This window comes from Bemisia tabaci, chromosome 5 (assembly GCF_918797505.1).
Source record: "Bemisia tabaci chromosome 5, PGI_BMITA_v3".
NCBI classification, from domain to species: domain Eukaryota; kingdom Metazoa; phylum Arthropoda; class Insecta; order Hemiptera; family Aleyrodidae; genus Bemisia; species Bemisia tabaci.
Genome location: NC_092797.1, coordinates 43,613,408 through 43,636,864, shown reverse-complemented (window position 1 = coordinate 43,636,864; position 23,457 = coordinate 43,613,408). Strand labels below are relative to the sequence as shown.

Here is a 23,457-nt window from a genome sequence, read left to right as displayed (position 1 = left end):
TTATTGGACCACTCGTTGGATGCGGAAAAAGACGAACAATTTAAAAAACTGGTTTTGGTTCAAAAAAAAAAAATTGAGATCTTTGAAAAATTTTCGTTTAAAAGAAATTTTCTAGACCTAAAAACTGGAAAAAAGCACATATGTTGACTTAAAAATGTGAAATCGGGATTTCGACCTTTAGAATCTTACACGGAAAAAACAAGATTAGTGTTGAGCACTACTGGCCGTTTAGTGGGGAGCAGTTGAGGGCTGGCGTCTAAGCGCTGTACAGCTCAACACAGGAAGGCAGTAGAGGTCGGCACTGAACACCAGTAGTGCCAATCAGATGCCGCGAGACGCAGTTGCGCCTAACAGGTGTAAATTCGCCCACATCCTTAGAAAGCCGCTATAGCCTGGTGGTAAAGCGCTAGTCTACCATCAGCGCAACCCAGGCTCGATCCCACGCAGAGACTTTCCATATTTTACACTCGCCAAAATCACTGAAGGGTTGGACACTATTATTTCCTTAGTGACCCGGCCTCGAACTGTTTAGTGCCCAGCACTACTCTGACTTGGTGGCTCCAATTGACCTAACCCTCGTTAGTGTCCAGCACTAACGTGTAGGTCCCAACCCTAAACCCGTTTTTTCCGTGTAAAGTATGCAATTTTAGACGATTTTTCGTCCAAACCGGACCTCGATATCTTTCTTCGTTCAAGAGATATCGAGGTTCACAGGTGTTGACTTCCACCCCCCCTAGCTCCCCCCCAAAATTTTTTGGGGGTCTGAAAATTTGGGAAAAGAAGCGCTCAAGTATGAGTAATCAATAGACAAAGTCTGAAGAACTTCCTGAGGGGGGCGAAAAAAACCGTTTTTGCATCAAGCTCTTTGTGGAGTTTTGGATGAATTTGGAAGCTTTATCTATCGAGCTTGGGGCTTGGGGTCGACCCCTTCAAACCAATAGAAAAGTGGGCGGGGAGGGTTTTGTGTCACGTTTGTTTTGACAGAACCCGCAACAAGTCCTGTTAAAATGGGTCACAAGGGGCTAGCGGCGTCCAGTGATGACTTTTGAAAGTTGTTAACACTAGCTCTTTCATTTAAATTTATGTAAAATAATGGATACGACAGACATTATATCAGCAACCTTGGACTAACGAATTATTTTCAAGCGGCTCTTTGCCTTTTTTAGAGCGTCGGGCATTTAAGATTTAGATGTATGTATTTTTACTCAGGCTGGCAACAATACGACCAACTGGTCCTGTCTTCCTTGTTGCCAGAATAACATGTGCAATACAACAAACAGCATGTAACAAGATTTACGAAACACGAGAAACTTGAACTTAAGAGACTGAACCTATTATGACATTTTTAGAAAAAATATTGAAAAGATTACTGAATCGATGATAAATGATTAAAATGAATTAATTAATCTTCATATCTACTCAACCAAAATAATTTTACATCTCACCTGAAAAAAACCTAAATTAGCCTCCTTCCTGCATTAATTACGTAAACAATTAATGATTATAATTGAAGAAACTAGACTTGACCTGTTAAAAATAGTAGTTCTATGAAGAGGAACATTGAATGCTACGGGAGGCAAACCCACTTGTCTGGTGGACGTACATATAGCATTCAGTTTCGGAGGCTAATTTGTGAGCATAATTTTCGCCGTGGTTACAACAGTCATGAATTCTAGTCTCACAGCTAACTTCAGGCATTTCAACTTTTAAAAGTAGGACGTGACATGGTCGAATCGGGATGATTTGTAAATGTATTAAATACAAAACTTCAAGGCACTCTGCAACTTTCGTAGTTTTTCGGCTGTATATCTAGATTCTCGCTAATATCTCTATTAGCGATGGTTGAGGAAATTCAAAACGCCTTCAATTTTCAGGTATGCAACAGGGACATCCATTGAGCATGCATAGTTGCATCTTGGCTTAGCAATCAGCAACACCTTGCTCTGAGACAGTGTTGCCTCTTGTTTTTTTAACCAAGTAAGTTATCCAAAAATGGGTGGGGTCCTATCCATGCAATGAAACGCGATGGACGAGGATCCTCTACGGCTTGGATCAGTTCCACAACATTCCTCACCAAAAAAAATCTCAAGTTTTCCGGACAATTTATTTTTTAATGTAGTAAAGACGAGGTTAGATTGCTTATATGGAGTTTTCCCTTAACTCAGCAGAACGGGTCTTGAGACAACTCTGGCCTTACAAACCGAATAACCCCGGTTAACATGGGCCAAGACATTTTCGAGATCGACTTATCTCTATCAGTTTATTGGGGTACAAATTAACTTCACGCGTGAGTATCATTTTTAAACGAAGTAAATGTAAGATTTTCGGAGCGATTGACCTGAGATCGTGATGCCAATATATAAGAGAGGCTGTAAGCAGAGGAAAATTGCTGTATTAGTCTTTATTCTTCGATTCTCTGTTATTTATCCAGTTTTACCAAATTACGTGCCGAGAATAAGACGTCAGAGGTTGGATGATCGATCAACGTCGAGCTGAGAGTATTTCTGAACGAGAGTAACGAATATAGGCCGGAGCAAGATTTTTTTTCTTTTTTAGTAGAGAGACTGATCTTATCACAACAAGTAGAAATCTTGCAGTCTATCTTTTTCCGTCATATTGTGCCGGTGGCCTTCCAAAATTGAGCCACCATCTTTATGAAAAAATACCACACTGGAGAAAAAAACACATTGGATCTAGAGTCAAGACTCTTGAAAACACCGACAAGAAAAAATACTCTTGGTTCAATCAGATTTTTGCTTACATCAAAAGGAAATCCGCTCAAATTAACAGGCTTGGTTCTTGATCGAAGCAAAAATCCGATTGAATCAAGAGTATTTTTTCTTGTGGATGTTTTTAAGAGTCTGAACTCTAGATCCAATGTGTTTTTTTTCCAGTGCAGCTCATATTTTTTAATTTTTGGCTCTATTTATTGAGTGCTAGAGGTGTGGCATGTTTTGCGATACATCGATTGATTTGTCATTTAAACCTGTGGAAAAGGATCGATAAACAAGATGTTCGCAAGGAACACCTTAATAGTCGATTCTTCACAATAGCTTCATGGGGAAATATCGATAATCGATCATTCACGCCACACCACTGATTAATGCACTCAGTATTTATTGCCTTGCTTGCGGTTATTAAAATAATTATATTGGAATATTTCCAATGTTCCGGCCACTGAGGCTTAATAGATTAATGGTATTTTCATTTTCATATTCTTTAGAATTCTGTGAGTTTCGTCCATTTGCGCTCCTCAATTCTCGCTCATTTTAAGCGAGGAATGGATGCAATCTCAAGGTGTGGATAAATGTGGAATTTTAATATGCATAAAATGGATGCAAATTGCGTTCCGCCGCCTTTCCTTGCTCAGCTATTTTTTCGTTCATTTAATCATAATTCTTCAAATTCCGCTGCGGCGTTGTTTCCCTATCGTGATAAGTCTCGCTAATTTCACCTCGCCTCTTTTTCTCCCCTCAGGGCTCCTTGCATTGTCGCCAAAAACTGCTGAAAATCAACACATTTCTCCATTCGAATTTATATACAGTACCTACATTTTAACGCACAATCTGGCAACTTTGGCTCCTCAGCTTCCTTCATTCTCACTTCGGCTCGTAGTTCATAATGATTTAATTTCTTGTGCATTCAAGTTTGCGCTCTTATAACTTTTGTTGTAGGATTAAGTTCTAGGAAAAATTGCCGTCAGGTGAAAGTTATTAACAGAGCTGAAATTAAATTTACTTGACCGAATAAAAACGACTTTTAATCTTTCGCAACGCCCAAGGCGTCGTGAGTATTTTTGACTGAGCGTCTGCCAAACTGAGAGCTGCGAATATTCCCTCTTTGCTTTGGATTAAAAGGATTGCATAAAAAAGCATTGGATACTGTTCAAATGACAATGAGCGATTCCGGGGAGTTTTTGATCGTGAATTGGACGACAATAACCAGAGGTATTCCGACCATATTAGGTGTTGCCTGACTTCCTCCTAATTTGGGCTCATGAGCTTTAGGATGTTGCCAAGTTTCTTTTTATAGAGCATGAATCTCCTGGAAAACAAGTAATTTTTTTCTTTCCAACCCTGCGACGAGTTTTATTTAGCAACAGTACTGCCATGCTAGAGAAAAACGCCGCATGAACCTTCAGAGAATTGCCAAATCTATGAATATTTTTTTCTTTCAATTTTCCAGAGAATTTCAATCGCAATCAGATCTCAATTTTCTGAAATATCCGAGAAAAATCTTCATAACTCTCCTACAAATAAATACGTTATGGGAGAAAATTTGGCAACTCTCGAATGTTCATAGGGCATTATTCCTTCGCACGGCAGAGTATTCAAGCATTTCGAGAAAAATATTCATGACTTTCCAGAAAAAAATATCTTCTGAGATGAAATTTGGCAGCGTCTACTTGCTCAAACGGCGTTTCCCCTTTTGTCTAAGTGGTAATATGAGAGAAAAGAGTATTTTCTACTATTTACTTTTAATGACAGTTCAAAAAAAAAAAGTTTCAAGAACGTCCTTGAGTCGAGGTAACGTGATCCTTCTGTATTTTGACGCCCCAGGTTCGAAAGTTGCCCCCGTTTTGTCTTCTATCACCTAGCAGTTTTCTAAAAAAGCCAATTTTTATCGGGAAAATGGGTATTTTCTACCATTTATGGTAATTTCGCAACAGTTTCTCGTTATAGATGCACAAGCATTTTTTGCATTTTTAAAGCTATCAAAGCCGATGATGACTACCAAGTTTTCCTAAATTCTCTAATTTCTATAATTATTCTGAAAAAAGGGGGAAAAATATGGCAAACATGCGCGAATGTCTATCCATAAACACTCGGTCAGTGTAATTTCGGCAGAATCTACTTCAACTTTTCAGCACTGAAGTTAATGAAATAAACAAGAATTTTGGGTCTATGGGTCTAAACTTGAATTAAAAGACCCAAGCCGATCCTCCAAACAAAACTGATTTAATATCGCATTATTTATTCACTTTTAACTATACCCGCGTGCGTGGTAAAAACGAATGGTCCTCTTCATTGGATATTCCAATTACACCGCGGCTGAGCCCACTGTGTATTTTACAAAGTATATTTGCAAACAAAAGGGAAAACTTTTAGGGCACGTTTTGGTGGCGATAAAATGTTACGGCCTTCACCCATTCCGGATCCGCGTGGGCTCGCCATGCCGTTCCTTCTTTTAAAATGTATATGGGCGGACATTTAAACGTGTTTTATTGGAAATCAAAACGCTTCAGAGATTTCGGTTTCCCATCGTATTCCCCTTTGCATTGATTCCCTCTGCTGTGCGATAAAACGGCGGTGTCTTATACGTTTTCGGGGGATTTTTTCTCGTTGAGAGAGCTTTACGAAGTCAAATCTGTGACGGAAAAAACACGAGTGACATTTTACCGTGCTCAAGGAAAAACGCCATATGAACATTCGGAAACTGCCAAATTTCCCCGAGTAAAACATGCATTTTTGAAGAAAGTTATGCGTATTTTTTCTTGACATTTTTAGTTATTTTAGATTGAATTAGGAACAAAACTGTCAGAAAAATTGAGAGAAAAATATTAAGAATTTTTCTAGTGAATTCGTTTGTTACTGAAGGAAATATGGCAACGACTGAGTGCCCATATGGTGTTCTTCCTTAGCACAGCAGCATTGCCCCTGGATACTGAATGAAGCCATGAGTGTTAACCCTAGGCCTTGAGATAACACGGAAATACTTATTGAAATGACCTAGTATTTGAATGACCGAGTTGAACTAAATGGATATTGTCTTCGCGCGGGGATCCACCTGCTTTCCCGTTCACATATGATGGAAATCGAATAAGATTTTACATCAATTTACTTTTATCTTCGTAGAGAGCACCAATAATATCGTGTGTCTTCGAGGGAGGAATAAAATTTGTTTCGAGAATGGCCACATTTTATGATCCGGATTCTTTTTAATGGCTCCTGGCACCGAATTTTGTCTTGGCATGAAACATAGTTCGAGGCAGCGCTGTGAAAGCGACTTTATGTATTTGTAACATAGATTCAGCTTAGTATAGAGTTGTGGCGCTGGCTCTATAGTCAGGAGGTCCCGGGTCCGATTCCAGCCTGACAATGAGTTTAACGGGCTCAAACAACGGGTGCCTGGGGCTAGTTGTGTAGTAGGGACTGAGGGGGGTGAGGCTCCATTTGAAGTATAGTAAAAAAAAAAGGGGGGGATGAGGTTATAATTATCGGCCCTTCCTACGAGTCTGTTTTTTGTTTAAGCATATTTTTATATCAATCAACTAGGATTGAGAGAAAAGCACAACTTTTAGGTTAAGACTTAAAAATTAATGCTATTCTCATGTAATGAAAAATGGAAAGGTATTCAATCAAGAGATTTGCAAATGAGGTTGCATGATTATAGGACCCTTCATTATTTTCATCTGGACTTATTGTTAGTTTTAATGGGAATCTGCCCTGGGGCACAATTCGCCTTCATTTTAGGAGTTAGGCAAAACGCTAACTCGCAAGTTTAAATAGGCGGTATCACGAATAATGCGTGTATTCCGCCACTAAATTAGCAAAAATAACTTTCATGTAAACTATCTTAGAAACTATTTTGAAAAAAGAGAAACTAGCTTTGCAACGTTGTACAGCTTCTTTTTACCTTCCAGGCAGGCCCTAAAAATTTAGAGAGTTTCTAAATGACGTATTTATACTGAAAGGAAGTCTGCGAGATTAAATTAAACAAAAAAGGAATTATGTGGGTTGGATTTGCGTGCTACATTGTTCTCTTAGAGATAATCCATTTTCACACGGTTTCTTTCGCCATAAATAAAGCGCTGGGTGCAGAACGGGTATTCCTCAGTTGCGGTGCCTTAGAGTCTCACAATCAGCCAAAGTTTCATCCATTATGATCCAAGCAAATGGATGTAATTCGTTAAAAGGTTTGACGAATCTTTTTCATAGTTTCCCGATGATTTAAATGAAAAATCCCAGATAAATCCTGGCACAGTTTTCTATCTAAAATATAAATCAAGGGTTGAGATTCTGAAACATCGCAACCTAGAAATGCCTTTTTTGCACCCAACGCCTCAAATAAATTAGTAAGAACAAAAACACACCAACTCGGAAAACTGAACTGAATGAAGACACATACGAAACCGAACAGTAAATGAAGAAATTAGTCTAAGAAAGAGATTTTTGGTGCCGAAATACAAGCACTTAAGGGCATTTTGAAGGTCCAAGTTGGGACAGATGCGCTAGCTTCAATGACTTTCATAAAAATTGACCGTCTCTCATGTTTTATGTCTCAGTTTCGAGTTAACGAGTTGGTGTGTTTTGGAATTCACTGATTCAAATGTCTTGTCATTTTTTCATAAACCCTTTATTGCATAGCATTGCGTGAAAGCAACAAACAATTCCTCTGGTTTCGGTCCTCTAGATCATTGAATTGCATCAAATCACCAAATCGACTATGAAACTACCAGACCACATGTCCCGGTTTGCAACGTTGCAGACTTCCCGTAGCACTTTATTTTTTGAACGGAAAACTTCTGAAAGGCACTTCTCGGAAAATCCCGCGATTTTTCTTCTCTCTGGGAAGAAAGCTCCAGGAAAACTTCGAGGTATGATATTGATTCGCGTTCCTCGAAAGTAATAAAATGGGAATGGAGATTTTTAAACACCACAAACAAAATTTGTGGTCTAGTGGTTTTACCATCGAAATGGTTTTTGGGGAGGATTCGAAGTCTGATCTCCAAACTTATACAAACAAATTTAGGTTATAGGATTCCAGCTGTCCCTGTTCCAAAAACACAGTTAAATACTTCCTTGCTAAAGAAAAATGCCGCATGAGCCTTCAGACGTTGCATTATTTGCTTTCATAAACTGGATTTTCTGGGAAACTTGTGAATATTTTAATTTTTCAGATATTTTTGTTCGCAATTGAGGCGTTGCGTGCAGCAAGGACATTTCTCGGCTGCGGTGTTTCAAGATATTCACTTCTAAATTATGTTTTAGAGAGAAAACAATTGGGTAAATTTCCTGAAATTCTAAATTTTCAGCATTGTACAAGCATGAAGAGCTTTCGGTAAAAATGTCAACGAATCACATACATTTGCTTCAATCCAAATGGATGAAACATTATCGGAGATTTTGAGACATCGTAGCCAAGAAATACCCTTTCTACACCTAGCACTTCAATTTTACTTGAATTATCTGCATGAAAATTTCGAGAAAAAACATTCACAGTTACGTTGAAAATGCAAAATTGGATGGCATTCAGCAAAACGGAACCAGCGCGATTACATCGTTTCAAAAACCGTGCAACTTCTTCTTTTCTTTCAAAAATACCTAATACATGTACAATTGTACAACATTAAAATTTACACAACTATTTTCCTTTGAAATTGACAGTTTTCGGTGGGAAGCCACAATGATTTACTATTCTGGGAGATTTTTTGGATAGTTGTGAAGAAGCAACATTTTTACACCACTATAATCGCGCTGAGTCCTTTTTGCTAATAATGCAATCCAATTAATCGTGGGAGACCTGGCAACATTGCAATGCCTATACGGCGTTTCGCCTCAGCACTAGAGTACCTATATTGAGAGAGTATGGCCACTGGGCCCCATGGAGAGGCTTAGGATCCAAAAATGGCGGTGCGTTGTTTTGGTTTTTGTGGAAGGGAGGGGGATCATTGCCAACTTTTGACGGTTTTCACCAACCGCACTTGCTGCCAACCTTATACTGCATCTAAGAAAATTTTTCTCAAAAATTGCACACTATTAGCCTTAAAAATATGTAAAGAAGTCGCAATAGTGCATTTGGGTAAATTTCTCGTTACGATAAGCGAAGAAAACTACATTTTGAGTCATTTTGCATTACATTAATTTATGGCGTCCGCCATTTTTGGGTCCTAACGGCTCCATTCAGCCTAAGATGGCTGAGCCAATCAGAGGTGGTAACACCAGTGGCCATACTCTCTCAATATAGGTACTCTACTTAGCACGGCAGAACATAGACTTTTACAACAGACGTATTACCTTTGATGAAATCCAGAGCCATCTCCAATCCGTGCGTATCTTTATCACAATCATCGAGTATATGCGCCCCGATGGACATCCTGAACGCCGCATCCTTGTTGATATGATCCAGGGTATACAACATCGTCTCGAGGGCCTGGATCCCGCCTTGGGGCATGATCGGGCCACACGTCCGGGAGTCCTCCCTCTCGTGCACCATCATCAACCCCCCGAGGATAAGATCCCCTCCGACATCTGCCTCCTTCTTGACCGGCCACTGGAGCTCCGCGTCCTCGCGGGTCGTGACGAGGCTCTCGCTCTGGATCAAGTCCATGTGTCTCCGCCGCTTGCTTCGCGGCGCCTCCGGGTCGAAAGAGCACTGCCTCTCGAGTTTTTTGTGGCGGACCTTGTTCACGGCCCTGCATTTGACGCCCGGCGGTTTCTTCCCCAGCGTGACGTCACTGAGAGTCACGCCGGCCTCGACCAGGAGCGACACGGCCAATATGCCCAGCACGATTCCGGGCCGCCTCATCTTTAATCAATCTAAATTTGACATCCCTCCGCCGTCGGGCCCCCTGGCTTCACGACATGATAAACGACCACCGCGCTTTGACCTCGACTCCCTTTTGGGGGTTTTTCTCTTCACGCGCTATTCGCGGGACGCATTTGTACCTCTGGAGCTTCGGAGTTCGAATCGGTGCTTAGATCAAAGTTCCGGGAGCAGAAAATATTGAAGGATTCATACTTCAAAAAACACGGAAGATTTTCGGAACTGCGATAGGGAGTTCGAATCGGTGCTTAGATCAAAGTTTCGGTAGCAGAAAAAGTCGAACGATTCATACTTTGAACAATATCCAGAAGATTTTCGAAACTACGATGTGGAGATCGAATTGGTGCTTAGATCAAAGTTTCGGGAGGAGAAAATATCGAATGATTCATACTTTGAACAGTATCCAGAAGATTTTCGGAACTGCGATGTAGAGTTCGAGTTGGTGCTTAGTTCAAAGTTTCGAGAGAAGAAAGTATTGAGCAAGTCATTTTTCAAACAATGCACGAATATTTTAAATGGCGAAGGTCGAAATAATGCTTATTTCATGTTTTGAAAGTGCATCTTATAAGCACAAGTCGGACATGTTAGTGGGACTCGAATTGATACTCAAATCAAAGTTTAAGGAGACGGAAATGATCTGCAATGATCCATATTTCGCACGGATTGTAAACGTTGAGGGTGTGAATTGTACGCTTGTAACACATCTTAAATGCATGTTCATTTGCAAGTCGGACTTTGAGTTGAGGGAAGCAGTCGAATTTCACCAGAAGCATCCATGTTAAATGGTCATCCTTATGCGTATCACTACGAGGTTCGAACTGATTCTAAGATAAAAGTTTTTAAAAAATGCTTACGAAAGCTTTTGTAACGAGAGTGTCTGAGGATAAATAATGGACGAATCTCATGCGTTTAAAACAGAATATGACGGTTATTTAACGAAAAAGGTGGAAAAAAAATTATTTTACGTATGGAAACATCTTTTCGATACACGCGATCAATGAAATTTCAGCAACTTTGAGTTACCGGAAACAAGATGACGGTTGCCGTAATCGAAGAATTCATCAATAATGCGATAGTTTCAAACCCGAAATCGATCAGCGCTCTTCATGTAAAAATCACTCTCGGTACGATTGTTTGCGGAAGAAATTCGATTATCGCACGAACACACAGCGACACACAATAGTTGATGGCGGTTTTCTGTTTTAGTTCATCTGTAAAGAAGAGAATCGTTTTTTTTCACGCACGACTAAGTCTTTAAATTTTAACCGTATTCCCATTATATTGTGGCATGGCAGAGGTATACCTCTCGGTTCAGTCAGAATGGAATGATATTCTACCTTTCCGACATACTTCTCCATTTGAAGTAATGACAATTAACAGATACCTACTGAGCAAAAACATCATTTGGAGTGAGTTTAACAGAGACGCCTCAAGTCGCATTTAAGAAAAAAGGTGATTTAAAAGTGTTTTTGAATTCAGCTGATGGTATTTTTTTCCCTGTGGAAAATTCGGAATTACGAAAAAAGATGTTAGATGTAGAAATAACAGTCAAGTTCTATCTTCAGCACTAAGTCTTAAAGGGGAACTGAACTTTCAACCGCTTTTTCTGAATTGAGACTCGGTGCAACTGGGTGCATCTCAATTAAACTCGATCCGGTTCGAAACTCTCATGGTTTAAGTCTCTGAAGGGTCCGTCTCCAATATAGGAGCGAAATTATCAAAATGACAGGAATTAATCTGAAATTTAAGGGATGGAAAATACGTTTTTATGAATGACTAGGAGTTGCTCTGAGTGAATTGATTTCATGAGTATGAAACTGCAACAATCTTTCGACTTTTTTTGAAACAAAAATTGTGGGCTACCTTTAGAGTAAGCTAAAAACGAGGGTCCAAAAACGTTTCAGATTTTTCTTCAGGGAATACGACTGTCTGAAGAAAATATGTTTTGTTCTTTTTTCTACTTTTGTTTCTAAACAAATTCTCTCAAATTAAAAGTGTAAAATAACTATCATATTTAAAAATTACGCAATATTTTATGCTACGTTTGTACCATAACTTAAACGTCCAAATATTCTCACTTCATTTAAAGTCTAGCACCAACGTATTATAGAATTTATTATACGATTTTGATGACATTTAATGTCCAATCCAATTTTGATAGTTTTTCATCTAGAGCTCTTCATGGTGTGTTGGCGTCATTTTGAAGGTATGATGGATGAACATCCGTCTTATCTTGCGTTAGAACATTTTGTCAGCAAAAAATTAAAAATATTTAGAATGGGGTTTCGGTGTTTTTGCTTAGCACATCAGTATTTGTACAGAATTGTACTGATTTTCATTTGTGATCGATGACAAATCAGTAACATTTTCAGCTAAAAATGCTCAAAAGTTGCCTTTTGATGATTAAGAAAAATGACATGAAAATGCAACGTTGAGATACTGTTCATTTCATGTGTCTAGGAAACGACATTAATGGTGAATTTGCACCAAAACATTTTTATTTCTTCATCTGAGAGTACTTGGTGGGCTGAGTTCTTATCATATTTTTTTCTAAAACAGGAAATTTTAGAGAAATAGATTTTAAAGTGAGAATATAAGCCACTTTGTGACGTCATCTGGCGGAATTTCTCAACACATATATTTGGACAGATTAGACATTTTGTCACATTTCCTCCTACAATCGTTCAATATTTAGAGCCCAAGAATATCTTCGTGCTCAGCTATCTCGGCATAGTTTCATTTTAAACGTGAAATTCACAAAATTTCAGACACCTGCGAATTAGTCATTCCACCCAGAGGTAGCCCTCGAAACCACCCCGAGAAGTATGCCAACCACCCCAATATCGAAAAAAAGGCGGGAAAACGTGGCTGGGAAGTAACACTGACCACGCTGCGAGTGGCTGGCGCGAGTGCGCGGCGATTCATTCGCGCGAGCGTATCGTCAAAAGCACGAGTGTCGCGGAGCGAGAAACGCGGTACGCTACAGCGGGAAGCGCCATGTGACTGACTCGCCGAGCGGCGAATTGCGAGCCGGAGACGTCAGGGCGCAAGCTGCTCCCTCGCCACCCTCCAACCCCCCCCCCCTCCACTCCCGCCCCCGCTGCACCGACCCCGTAATTGAATCTCGCGGGAACGGGGGCGGCCGGCGAGTTCCCGAAACTATTCGGGGGACGTGCGAAAAACGGCGCGAAAAGGACTTCCGCGCTTTTCGGCCGAGTTCCGCGTCTAATGTGCCGTGATAGCGAGGAGAGCCGTAAGTGCAAAAATGAAGTTTTGAGAAAATTGGCTCACTGGCGGAAAACCTGGAAATTCCATTGCAAACGTACGATTTTACAAGGCAAAGAGAAAATTTCGCCAATATTGTAATCTTAGGGGTTAGATTTGCAATTGTTTCATACGTATAGCGGTTCTCTACGGAATTCGAAAAAAACTAAATACTCAGCTAGCATATTTTATACTATTTAATGCGACAAAGTTGCTAGCTCATCTTTACCAGAATTGTCAGTTAAGCTTTACTGACTATTGTGCTTTATACGGCCGTGATAGCGAAGGGAGTGCAGTAAATGCAAAAATGAAGTTTTGAGAAAATGGGCTCACTGGCGCGTGACTCGGAAAATTTCATTGAAAGAAGTTATCGTTCTATGTCAAATTGTCACCAATCATCCGGAAGACTCTCAGAAATCGTTTGGATGATTAAAATACGACGAATTTTAGTTCAATTTTTTATAAAAGGTGCTTTTCAATTTCATTTTTGGCTAAAGTTAGGCAAGACAGCCGTAAATGCTATCTTTTGGATTCTTTCGTGGTTGCATTTAGTACACATGAACACACTTCAGAAATTGGCAGAAAAATCATTCCAAGAATCGTATTCTACGTATTATTATGAAGAGAAAATATACATATATTAGAATATTTGAATTCGTACCTTGCTTGGTGGTCCATTTGAAGAGAAAGAGCCTTTAGATGGAGGGGAGGATGAAGAAGAAGAAGAAGAAGAAGAAGAGGATAAAAAAGAAGAGAGAAGAAAAAGAAGAAGAAGGGAAAGAAGAAGGGAACGAATAAGGGAGAGAAGAATAAGAAAAATAAGAAGACGTAGAAGGAAAAGAAGAAAAATAAGGGGGAAAAGATAAAGAAGAGGAAAGGATAGAAAAAGGAGGTAGGAAAGAAAAAGATGAAGAAGTAAAAGAAGAAAGGAAAGAAAAAGGAAAAGAAAAAGAAGAAGATGCAACAGTCGCCGCTTTACTTCACCACATTTCCTGATAAAAAATCGGCGGTACGTGAATATTCCGCGTCGATCTTTTATTGGATGGCGAGGATAAGGGGAACGTAAGTGCCATCGGAGGCAGTTATCCAAGTTCGCGACGAGAGAAGTGTGAAAGTCGGCGGTGAGTGAGGTCTGACGCCATAACCGTGATGGTGTTTGCAAACTTTACCGCCGAAGCGTGGGGACGGTCGGTCACACGGTCAAACGTCGTCTTTGGTCCTGGCGCGGCCAAGGTGTTTTGTCATACCGAGACCGCCTTGACACGTTTACAGCACTTGAGGGAAATTCCACTGCAAAGGACCCGCGACGATCGTCCGCGCACTGTAATCTCGTATTTTCTTCCTCTTATCTATCGACCTTGATGGATGCCCGCTGCGAACCCATCAGGCCGATGGTCGTTATCATAAACCGAACACGATGGATACGGTTATGAGATGAGACCAGGGAAAATATAGAGTGTCATGTACCACCGAGCTAAGGAAAAACACCATATCGACGGTGAAACTACCAAACCACGTATCTCGGTTTGCGACGTCGCAGACTTCCTGTCATACTTTATTTTTTAAATGAAAAACTACTTAACGTCCAGTCTTGAAAATTTCTGTGATTTTTCCTCTTCGTACGGAGAAAATTCTGTGAAAATTTCAAGGAATGATATTGATTTGGTCTACCTCAAAAAAATAAAATGCGAGCGTAGATTTTTAAACACCGCAAACGAGATACGTGGTTTGGTAGTTCCACCGTCGATATGAGCCTTCAGAGTTCCCAAAGAGCGACGCCAAGAATGGCACAATTTGGGCCAGAAGGGATTTTTCTGAAACCGGGCCCAAACGATACCTTATGATACCCTAAAACTCTGGTAAAAATTTTAGCTTGAGTATACGCACGGTTTTTGAGAAATGAGGGGGCAAAGTTGCCTAATCGCCATCATTCTGGACAACATTTCTACAGCAAAAAGACGGGAAAAATGGACGAAAAAGTTACACCTTTGATGAATTTCGGCTGTACATGTTCTCATTAGGTTCCCAAGCATTTAACTGTGTTCAGTTTCAAACATTTTGGTTGCACAGTGGTCCAAAATGAGGAGAAATCGTCGACAAATCAGGATTCTTTGTCAAATTTTTAGAAATGGAAGTAAAATTGTCGGTCTACTGCAGTTTTCATGGCTAACAATGTTCTCATCGGTCATCAATGCATGAAATTGTGTTCAGCTTCACAAAATCGCACAGTGGTCAAAAATGAGGGAATTAGTGGACAAATTAAGATCCTCTGTCAAACTTCTTAAAAATGAAGTGAAACTGTTGGTCCCCAGTAGACTTTAGATCCCGGAAAAATTCTTTAAATTCTTTTTTTGACTATTTAAATCTTTTTTTTAATTTTTTCTCTCCATTTTTACTTCTTTTTTTTAAATTTCTGAAAGTTTGCATATTTTATTGAGATAATGCTACAAAGTCTATTCTATAACAACATTCTATAGACAATACGGTCTGACATGTAGTAATAATTAAAAAAATTAAAAACATGAATTTTTCCGGGATCTAAAGTCTACTGGGGACCAACAGTATCACTTCATTTTTAAGAAGTTTGACAGAGGATCTTAATTTGTCCACTAATTCCCTCATTTTTGACCACTGTGCGATTTTGTGAAGCTGAACACAATTTCATGCATTGATGACCGATGAGAACATTGTTAGCCATGAAAACTGCAGTAGACCGACAATTTTACTTCCATTTCTAAAAATTTGACAAAGAATCCTGATTTGTCGACGATTTCTCCCCATTTTGGACCACTGTGCAACCAAAATGTTTGAAACTGAACACAGTTAAATGCTTGGGAACCTAATGAGAACATGTACAGCCGAAATTCATCAAAGGTGTAACTTTTTCGTCCATTTTTCCCGTCTTTTTGCTGTAGAAATGTTGTCCAGAATGATGGCGATTTGGCAACTTTGCCCCCTCATTTCTCAAAAACCGTGCGTATACTCAAGCTAAAATTTTTACCAGAGTTTTAGGGTATCATAAGGTATCGTTTGGGCCCGGTTTCAGAAAAATCCCTTCTGGCCCAAATTGTGCCAAAAAACGGTCGTTTTTGGCGTCGCTCTTTCCTTCAATAAAACGGTTTTTTTTAAAGGAAAGTTATGGAAATCTTCCCTTTAAATTTTCAAGAACTTTAGGTGAGATATTGCAAACAAAGTTATCTGAAAAATTGGAAGAAAAATATTTATTGGTTTACAAGAAAATTCGTGTTTTAGAAATAAAAATTTGGCAACGCCTGAAGGTTCATACGGCGCTTTTCCTTAGGATGACAATGTATGTCAAGAGTGTGGATAGATCGTTTTATGGGTGGCTTAGGGCTCAAGAGGGCAGCCAACCTCCTAACTTACAAAATGTCATTGCCAATCCTCCGATTCCAATACCAAATCAAGATAACCAAGAATGTTTACAGATGAGCGTCCTCTTGTGATCCTAGAATTCCAAGCTCGCAGTATGCACTTTTGGCAATGGTGAACACCGCGCGCGGTAGGTCCGACACAAAGAAAGTACGACTTTTTAACGACTTGAGCGCACAGCAACGCGCACTGTGCTTTATGCGCAATGCATGAAGTATCATGCCGGCTTGTAAGGCGCTACTATGCGTTCCGCGCCGTGCACGCCTGCCTTGTGACGACCGCATTGTGTTCGACGTGATCATTTAAACTCAGCGGTTTTCAACTTATGATTTTGAAGTTTTGTTACGGTTTGTTAGAATTATTGTCATTTAAAATGATGAAACTTTACATAAAACCCAAATAATTTTCTTCTCTTCATTTACATATTCTAATAAATAATTTTAAACAGAAACATACAAGTGAAGCGACTTTTACTTGTGGGCCTCCTCGTTGGTCAGTGATGTAGTGGCGTGCTTGTGTGAACAATATCATGCTATTCGACATTACCATGTCTGGCTTATCTGTAAAGGCATTTGTGTGCATAAGAAAACTAATAGTACATACGTTGTTCCTAAACGAAGCCAGAAGTTGTAGTTTCTAATTGCAAAATGAAGTTCATTTGACGAACGAGCCCTTTACACGAGACATAGTGCCACTTTCGCAACTGTTGTGTGGTCAGTGTAAATACGAACATGCAAAGCATATACGCGTAACTTTTTTTTAAAAAAAAACACACATAAAACTAAAAAAGTAAAATTCGAAAAAACAGTAAAACAAACCATCTGCCAATCCCCGAGTCATGTTGAATGATCAAACTAATGGTAAGATTTTGCTGTTAAGAATGTTACGCGTCGCGTATTCCCCCCTTCGATCGAAATTATAAAATGCAAAGAAGAGCTGTGATTGGTTGAAAAGTCATTTTTCTTCTGTCGAATAGAAAGCAGTGCACACCGTAACTATCGCTTTGCAGATGAAGAGCTCCATCTGGTCTGGTCCTTATCTTTGGCGATAAATTCAAGGAGCGGTAGATCACAGATAGGTGGTTGCACCGTACCTAACCTCCGTATCTGGTGAACTAACATAGTTCTTGAGTAGTATTTCAGCTCAAACTTCGCCCGCATCTATGTTGTGTGGCGTCCTCGTAGTTCACGTATCGTCGCTTCTCTGACGTGAAAACGTATCTCTTTTTCTACTTGAGCCCCAAAAAGCATGGAACTATATAGACAGAAGGGCTCACAAGGAAATTGAGAAACACTCTTGTGTCAGAGATGCTACGATATGCAGTAAAACAGTGCTCACCAAGACAAAGTTAGTGGGTAAGGTCGGACATGATATTGGAACTTGAAAAGCTCATATCTTCGTTTTTCTCTCGAACTTTAAAAGGAGGAATGTATCATATCTGCGAACTTTCCTTGCTTTTCTCTCTCCAAAAGCTCGTCATGTATTTTAGTTGTTAACATTTTAAAAACTCTACCTTTCATATTCTACTGCAAATATAAGATAGACCGACGGCTTAAGTCTGCAATCACATATCTCGTTTGCGATGTCTGAAAATCTCCGCCTGTATGTTATTTTTTGAAAGGAAAACAACTTGACATCATTCCTCGAAGTTTTTGCAGAATTATCTTCGCACAGAATAGAAAAATCACGGTAGTTTTAAAGAATTTCAGTCCAGTGGTTTTCAGTTTAAAAAATAAAGTATGACAGGAAGTCTGCAAAGTCACAAACCGAGTTATGTGATTGCCGACTTACACCGTCGAAATGTTATTTTTAAGGGCTAAAAAAAATAATTCGGTATACCATTGCATATCAATGGTGAAACAACCAGACCACGTATCTCCTTTGCGGGGTCTGAAAATTTCCACTCTCATTTTATTTTTTTAACAATCCAATATCATCCTTTGAAGTTTTCACTCAATTTTTTTCGCACTGAGAGGAACTATCACGGAAGTTTTCAAGAAGTTACGTTTAACAGTTTCCCATTTAAAAATTAAAGGAAAAAAATTAAAGGAAAAAAAAATGACAGGAAGTTTGCAACGTCCCAAATCGTGATAAAATGTGTGATGGTTTCACCGTCAACATGATGTTTTGTACAGAAAACTCTTTCCTGCATGGGGAAAGAATTGCTTTGCTTAGAATGGGCTATTCAACCACAATTTTAATGCAAACAAAATATATTCTGCCGTCCGCAGCAAAAATACAGAAGCTACAATTCAACAATTTGCATTTTTCTTCCGCACATACTATTCTATTTTCAGGAAACCTAACAACTAAGATGCCTCTTTTTGCAAAATTTGAATTCTCAGTTGTATGACACGGTTATTTTAAGACTAAGGAGGATACAATTTCTCGATAATAATACCTTCTTTTGGTGAAAATCTGAAAAAATCTATAATGGAGTTACGCAGAGGCAGATCCAGCAATGCGACAACAACGGATTCCCTCCATTTAAACCTATATGTTAATAATCGTTTCTTGTCGGACCACCTGGCCCCGCCAAGAATCGATATATCTCCATAGGTTTATATGGAGAAAAGCAATTGCTAATTTGCTGGATCCGCCAATGAAGTTACGGCGGTTTTGCTGAGAACGGCAGTATGGCCATTTGCCTCGGCATTTAAAAAATGCTTGATTTGCGGCGATTTCAACTTGCCGGCTCCCAACTTTCTAGGTTTTCTTCGGTTGCACTTCAAGACGGAATCGCAGCCGGTATGTGAGCGAACAATCTCGCGCTCCTGCCGAAACGTAGTGAAAGCTTTCTCTCCGAGATAATTCAGCCATAATTCGAGGGTGTGGGCGGCTTTTGAAGTAACGCGAACTATCTTTGTTCATCCCGCTAAATGTCCCGTGCATTTCGGTTACTCCCCCGCGGCGCGGGTGCACCAGCAGAGTCTACGTAGCCACTCTCGCCAACTTTACTTATGCATCGGTGGCTCCCCATCCGCTTAACCGCCATTTGCCTGCGAAACGGCTCCGGCAAAGTGCTTTTAATTTCGTTTAAGAGACACGCGATTTCGTTGCCGCCGTTTTCTCGCGGCTACGCAAGAGTTTCAATCCAATTTCCCGTAAGAAGTTGTTTTACACCGCTATCAGTTCGCGAACTGAGCTCATGCTCGCGGGGCAAAATAAACGCATGCGTTTATTTCGCCCTGCGGGCTGATTGTTCAAATTGATAGACAGAGGGATAAAAGACATACAGAAATGGGAAGGTTCCTGAGGGTGGAAACGGATAGTTACAAGGATTGTCCTGCGGGCTGATTGTTGACATTTATAGACAAAAGGATAGACAAAGAAGGAGACAAACAAAAATGGGAAGGATCCTATGGGCGGAAACGATAATTGCGACGATAAAAGAGGTAAGTAATAGACTAACCAACGGCAACCGACGAGAGACCCTTTAGTAAGTCTACCTTAGTCAGTGGCGTGGCGTGAATGATCGACTATCGATATCTCGCCATTTGAAGTTATGGTAAAGAATCGATTACCAAGGTGTTCGCTGCGAACACCCTGATAATTAATCGATCTTTTTTCATAGGTTTGAGTGGCGTATCAATCGATATATCGCAAAGCACGCCACGCCACTGACATTAGTCTATAAAAGCCAACTTTTTCAACCAAAAGGATCGCTCGATTTTCCCTCTGTCTTCATTGTCTACGGCTTTGTCTATCAATTTCAACAAGCAGCTCGCTGCTTGGTAGCGAAAGGAACGTTCGCATTACTCTAAATGTCAGATTAACTTTAATTGTAGACTGAAAACTGTTGAATAGAGTTCTCGGAAAACTCTTCCCACCCAAAAAAAGAGTCGAAAGATCGGAGTTTGAGTTTCTCGGAAACTTGAACTCCGATTTTCCGACTCGATAAATAATAATAGCTCTACTTAAATGCCTCCATTACCGCGTTTAGCAGCAAGGAACAAAACCACATTAGCTATTGCCAAATGTAATTTTTTACAAGAGAACTTTGTGCGGAATTTTTTTGGAAATTTTAAGGAATTTGCTTCGCACAATGCAAAAATTCACTAAAATTTGCAAACGAATCCCCACAGCCGTTCGTTTTCATGTAAGCACTTAAATTATGGCTCGGGCCCTTTCTGCTTAACGTGGTTCATATATCCGCTGCATGCCGTTCCAGTGCAATTAGGTATATCTATTCATAAAATAAGCTTCATATCTCGAAAGCGATCGTCCAATTTATTGCCTACTTTGGCCCATCAACAATAAAATACCGAAACAGGACTGAAGTAAATGCTCAAAAGCGAAGAATATGGCATCCAAAGACAATCCGCCGTGAAAGATAGGAGCAAAGGGTGATCTTGGAACACCGCTGAGAGCTAAGATCGAAAGGCTCCGAATAAAAAGAGAGACGCGTGAACGAATTGCAGGATAATATAAACCCTTTTCATTTCACCGTGTCAAATTGAAACTCGAAAAAGCAGTCGGCAGGATTTGCACGCTACGCTTTACCTGTCAATGGTGGAGCGAGGGGGCAGGGGGAGTGAATTCGAATAGTGTTACGTCTTCCTTGTTCTGCATCCAGAAACAAATGGTTTTAGAATACTTTATGAAGATGTCTACGAAAAGTGTCGTTTGGCCGGGACGTATTCGTTTGAATTTATCTCGTCTTGTCAGCAGCATCAGCTCTAAGCCGCGAGCGTGACAAGTTTGGGAACTAGCGCTGCTGCCTTTTCTGTGAAAAAACCTTCGAATTATAAAACGGATACATAAAGAGAGAAAGTGTGGTTTGAAGTAGAGTGATATGAGAATGGTAATCACGAAGAGACTCAATGGTAGCAAATTGATGGCAGAGGAACAATACCACATATCTGCAAACTGACGATTTTGCAGGGCAAAGAAAAAACTTCGTCATTTTTGTAATTTTTAGGTTAGATTTGCAGTTTTTACAGTGCTTACGTACGAGATTGGAAAAAACATCAGTTTGCGTATTTAATATTGAAGAATGCGGCTCAGTCGATTTTGCCAAAATTTTCAGTTGGGTGGTTTGGGTTCAGTTTGGGTTCCTTAGTCTTCGAAATACCATATAACTCTAATCACATTCACCAAAAGTATGTTAAATGCTACCAGATTCCTGGTTACCGTTACCCTTTAGTATCTCTGTGTCAAAAATCAAGTAGACTCGTGATAAAATTAACCATATATCTGGTTAAAAACCTGGTAATTGATTAAAAAATCGAGCTACAAGCCAAAATAAACAAGTGATGTTCCAAGTGGTTGTTCCTAATGCACCGAAGAAAATCGAAGTTTGTAGGCGGTCTAAACGTTTGCTTTGTTTACGGTAAGTTTCATATTATTTCTCATCTACCTGTAGCTTGAAATATTACTTGTTTATTTTGGCTTGTAGCTCAATTTTTTAATCAATTACCATGTTTCATATTTCCAGCCAAATTTGGCAATAAAATGCCTCTGGTAAAATTTAGTTAACCTAAGATTGTGCGTGGGACGTAACTCTCTTTCAAATGGAATACTCAAGGGAATATATTGATTGGATAAACCAAATTTCACGAGGGCCAAAAAGTTGGTAACTTCGAAAAGATTAGAGTAAGCATGATGCTCGGTGGAACGTCCAATTTTGAAAATCTAATAAGAGGACAAAATGTTTGTCACTATAATATGCGCCTCAAACTGCCAACACACAATGAAATTGTGCTTTAAAAACATCACCCCTCAGATGAGATTTTGGATTATTCAGGTGTCTCCGATATGCATTTGCTTTTTACGCTAAATATTATTCGAAAGTCTTTTTGGCAACTACGAAAAAATCAAAGTACGCATAATACTCAGTGGAATGTTCACTTTTGAAAATCTAATATGTACAAAATGTTTGTCACTACGATATGCTCTTCCAAATTGCCAACACACAATATAATTGTCCTTCGGAAAAATCATCCCTCAGAGAAAATTTCGGATCATCCAGGTGTCTCCGGTGTGCATTTTGCTTTTCACGCTAAAAATTATCCGGAAGTCTTTCCGTGCAAAGCCGGAAGAGGTGAGATGTTTAAAAATTAAAGCGGAGCCACAATCCCTCCCCTCCGCCCGCCCACCTTCTCACTCTCTTACTTACACATTTCGTGGAAACCCTCGAAATTCAGAAATCTATTATTTATTCAACGAACAAAAAAGGGGGCCGGTCTCGTTAGCCTCACACTCACCCAATTAGGCATCACGCCGGATTGGGCACTCCGTTCGTGAAGATAACAGGGTATGCATGGAACAGTTCTCTCGAGGTTTTAAAATTTTAATCGCGCCGCGCTATTGAAATATTTCAAGGGTCTCGTCGCGCTTTCAAGCCTGAATTGAGGATCACTTGGCTTGGATTTGCGTTCATTATTCATGCGTGATTCTACGAGGCAGAGGACGAGGTTCGATGGAACCTGTTCTCGCCATCCTTCACAGAGAGTGTTTAAATAAAGTGTCACGTCAGTTCGTTGCTCCTCTGACGTAAGGGCGTATCTAGATTTTCGCATGAGCCCTGGAAGGGATGGAGTTATATGGACAACAGGGTTCATGTTGAATTCGGGATGCGCCCTTTTGTCCGAGGGGTGACGAGTGAAGCGATGCCGCGGGTGATTCAGTCAGGATGTTCTGCAAATTAGGGAAGCGTGCGAGGCGCTTCTTTGACGGCAATTGGCGTGAAGTGTGTTTCAACCGATTCGCCTTCATTCAACAAGTGGGCAAATGTACTTTCTCACGAGTCAGTCTAGTGGCTTATACATAATGTAAATGTATAAAAATACATAAACGAAAAGTAGTCTATTTATTCTGACAGTTATCAGTTCTAAATTGAAAAAAAAGTTCACTTTTTAGTAACTTAAAAAGAGAAAAATCAAGTGTTAACACAGCCGAAGATTGAAGGGACGTGTTGGTCCCACGTGCTATAACTTTTCCCTCGAATTTGAGCGTCACCTAAATAGAGCGGAGATGTGCGAGTTAACGCATCACATCATCGCGCCTTCAATTTTGCGGATACAGCACGGACATCCATCAAGCACGAATAGTCGTATCTCTGCGCCGTTATCAACGCGTGACTTTTCCCTCGCGCAAGTCGTTGCATCTTTTATTTTCTTAAATTACTATCAATTTTGCAGACGCTTTCGAATTTTAAATTAGAATTTTTATGGATAAAAATTTCGAAAGTAGTTCTGCTGAAATTTGGAGAAAATAGGTCGGACTCGTTTTTTACTTTTTTGCCAAATCTGAGTG

General features: G+C 39.9%; 1 protein-coding gene across 4 annotated transcripts in view; it reads right to left on the bottom strand.

Annotated features, from left to right (window-relative positions):
• LOC109032266 (metabotropic glutamate receptor 2) overlaps window positions 1-23,457 on the bottom strand; it is a 555,771-nt gene that overhangs the window by 344,581 nt on the left and 187,733 nt on the right. The window contains exons 1-2 of one of the 4 annotated variants that reach the window (XM_072300779.1): window positions 12,433-12,551; window positions 9,018-10,757 (exon numbers count right to left, since the gene is read on the bottom strand). The exons of 2 other annotated variants lie outside the window; for them this stretch is intronic. In XM_072300779.1, coding sequence (XP_072156880.1) covers window positions 9,018-9,528 — 511 coding nt within the window. In that variant the 5' untranslated portion in view covers window positions 9,529-10,757; window positions 12,433-12,551. Of the gene's footprint in view, window positions 1-9,017; window positions 10,758-12,318; window positions 12,552-23,457 lie in introns of those variants that run through there. One more of the 4 variants, XM_072300778.1, reaches the window with a different exon arrangement.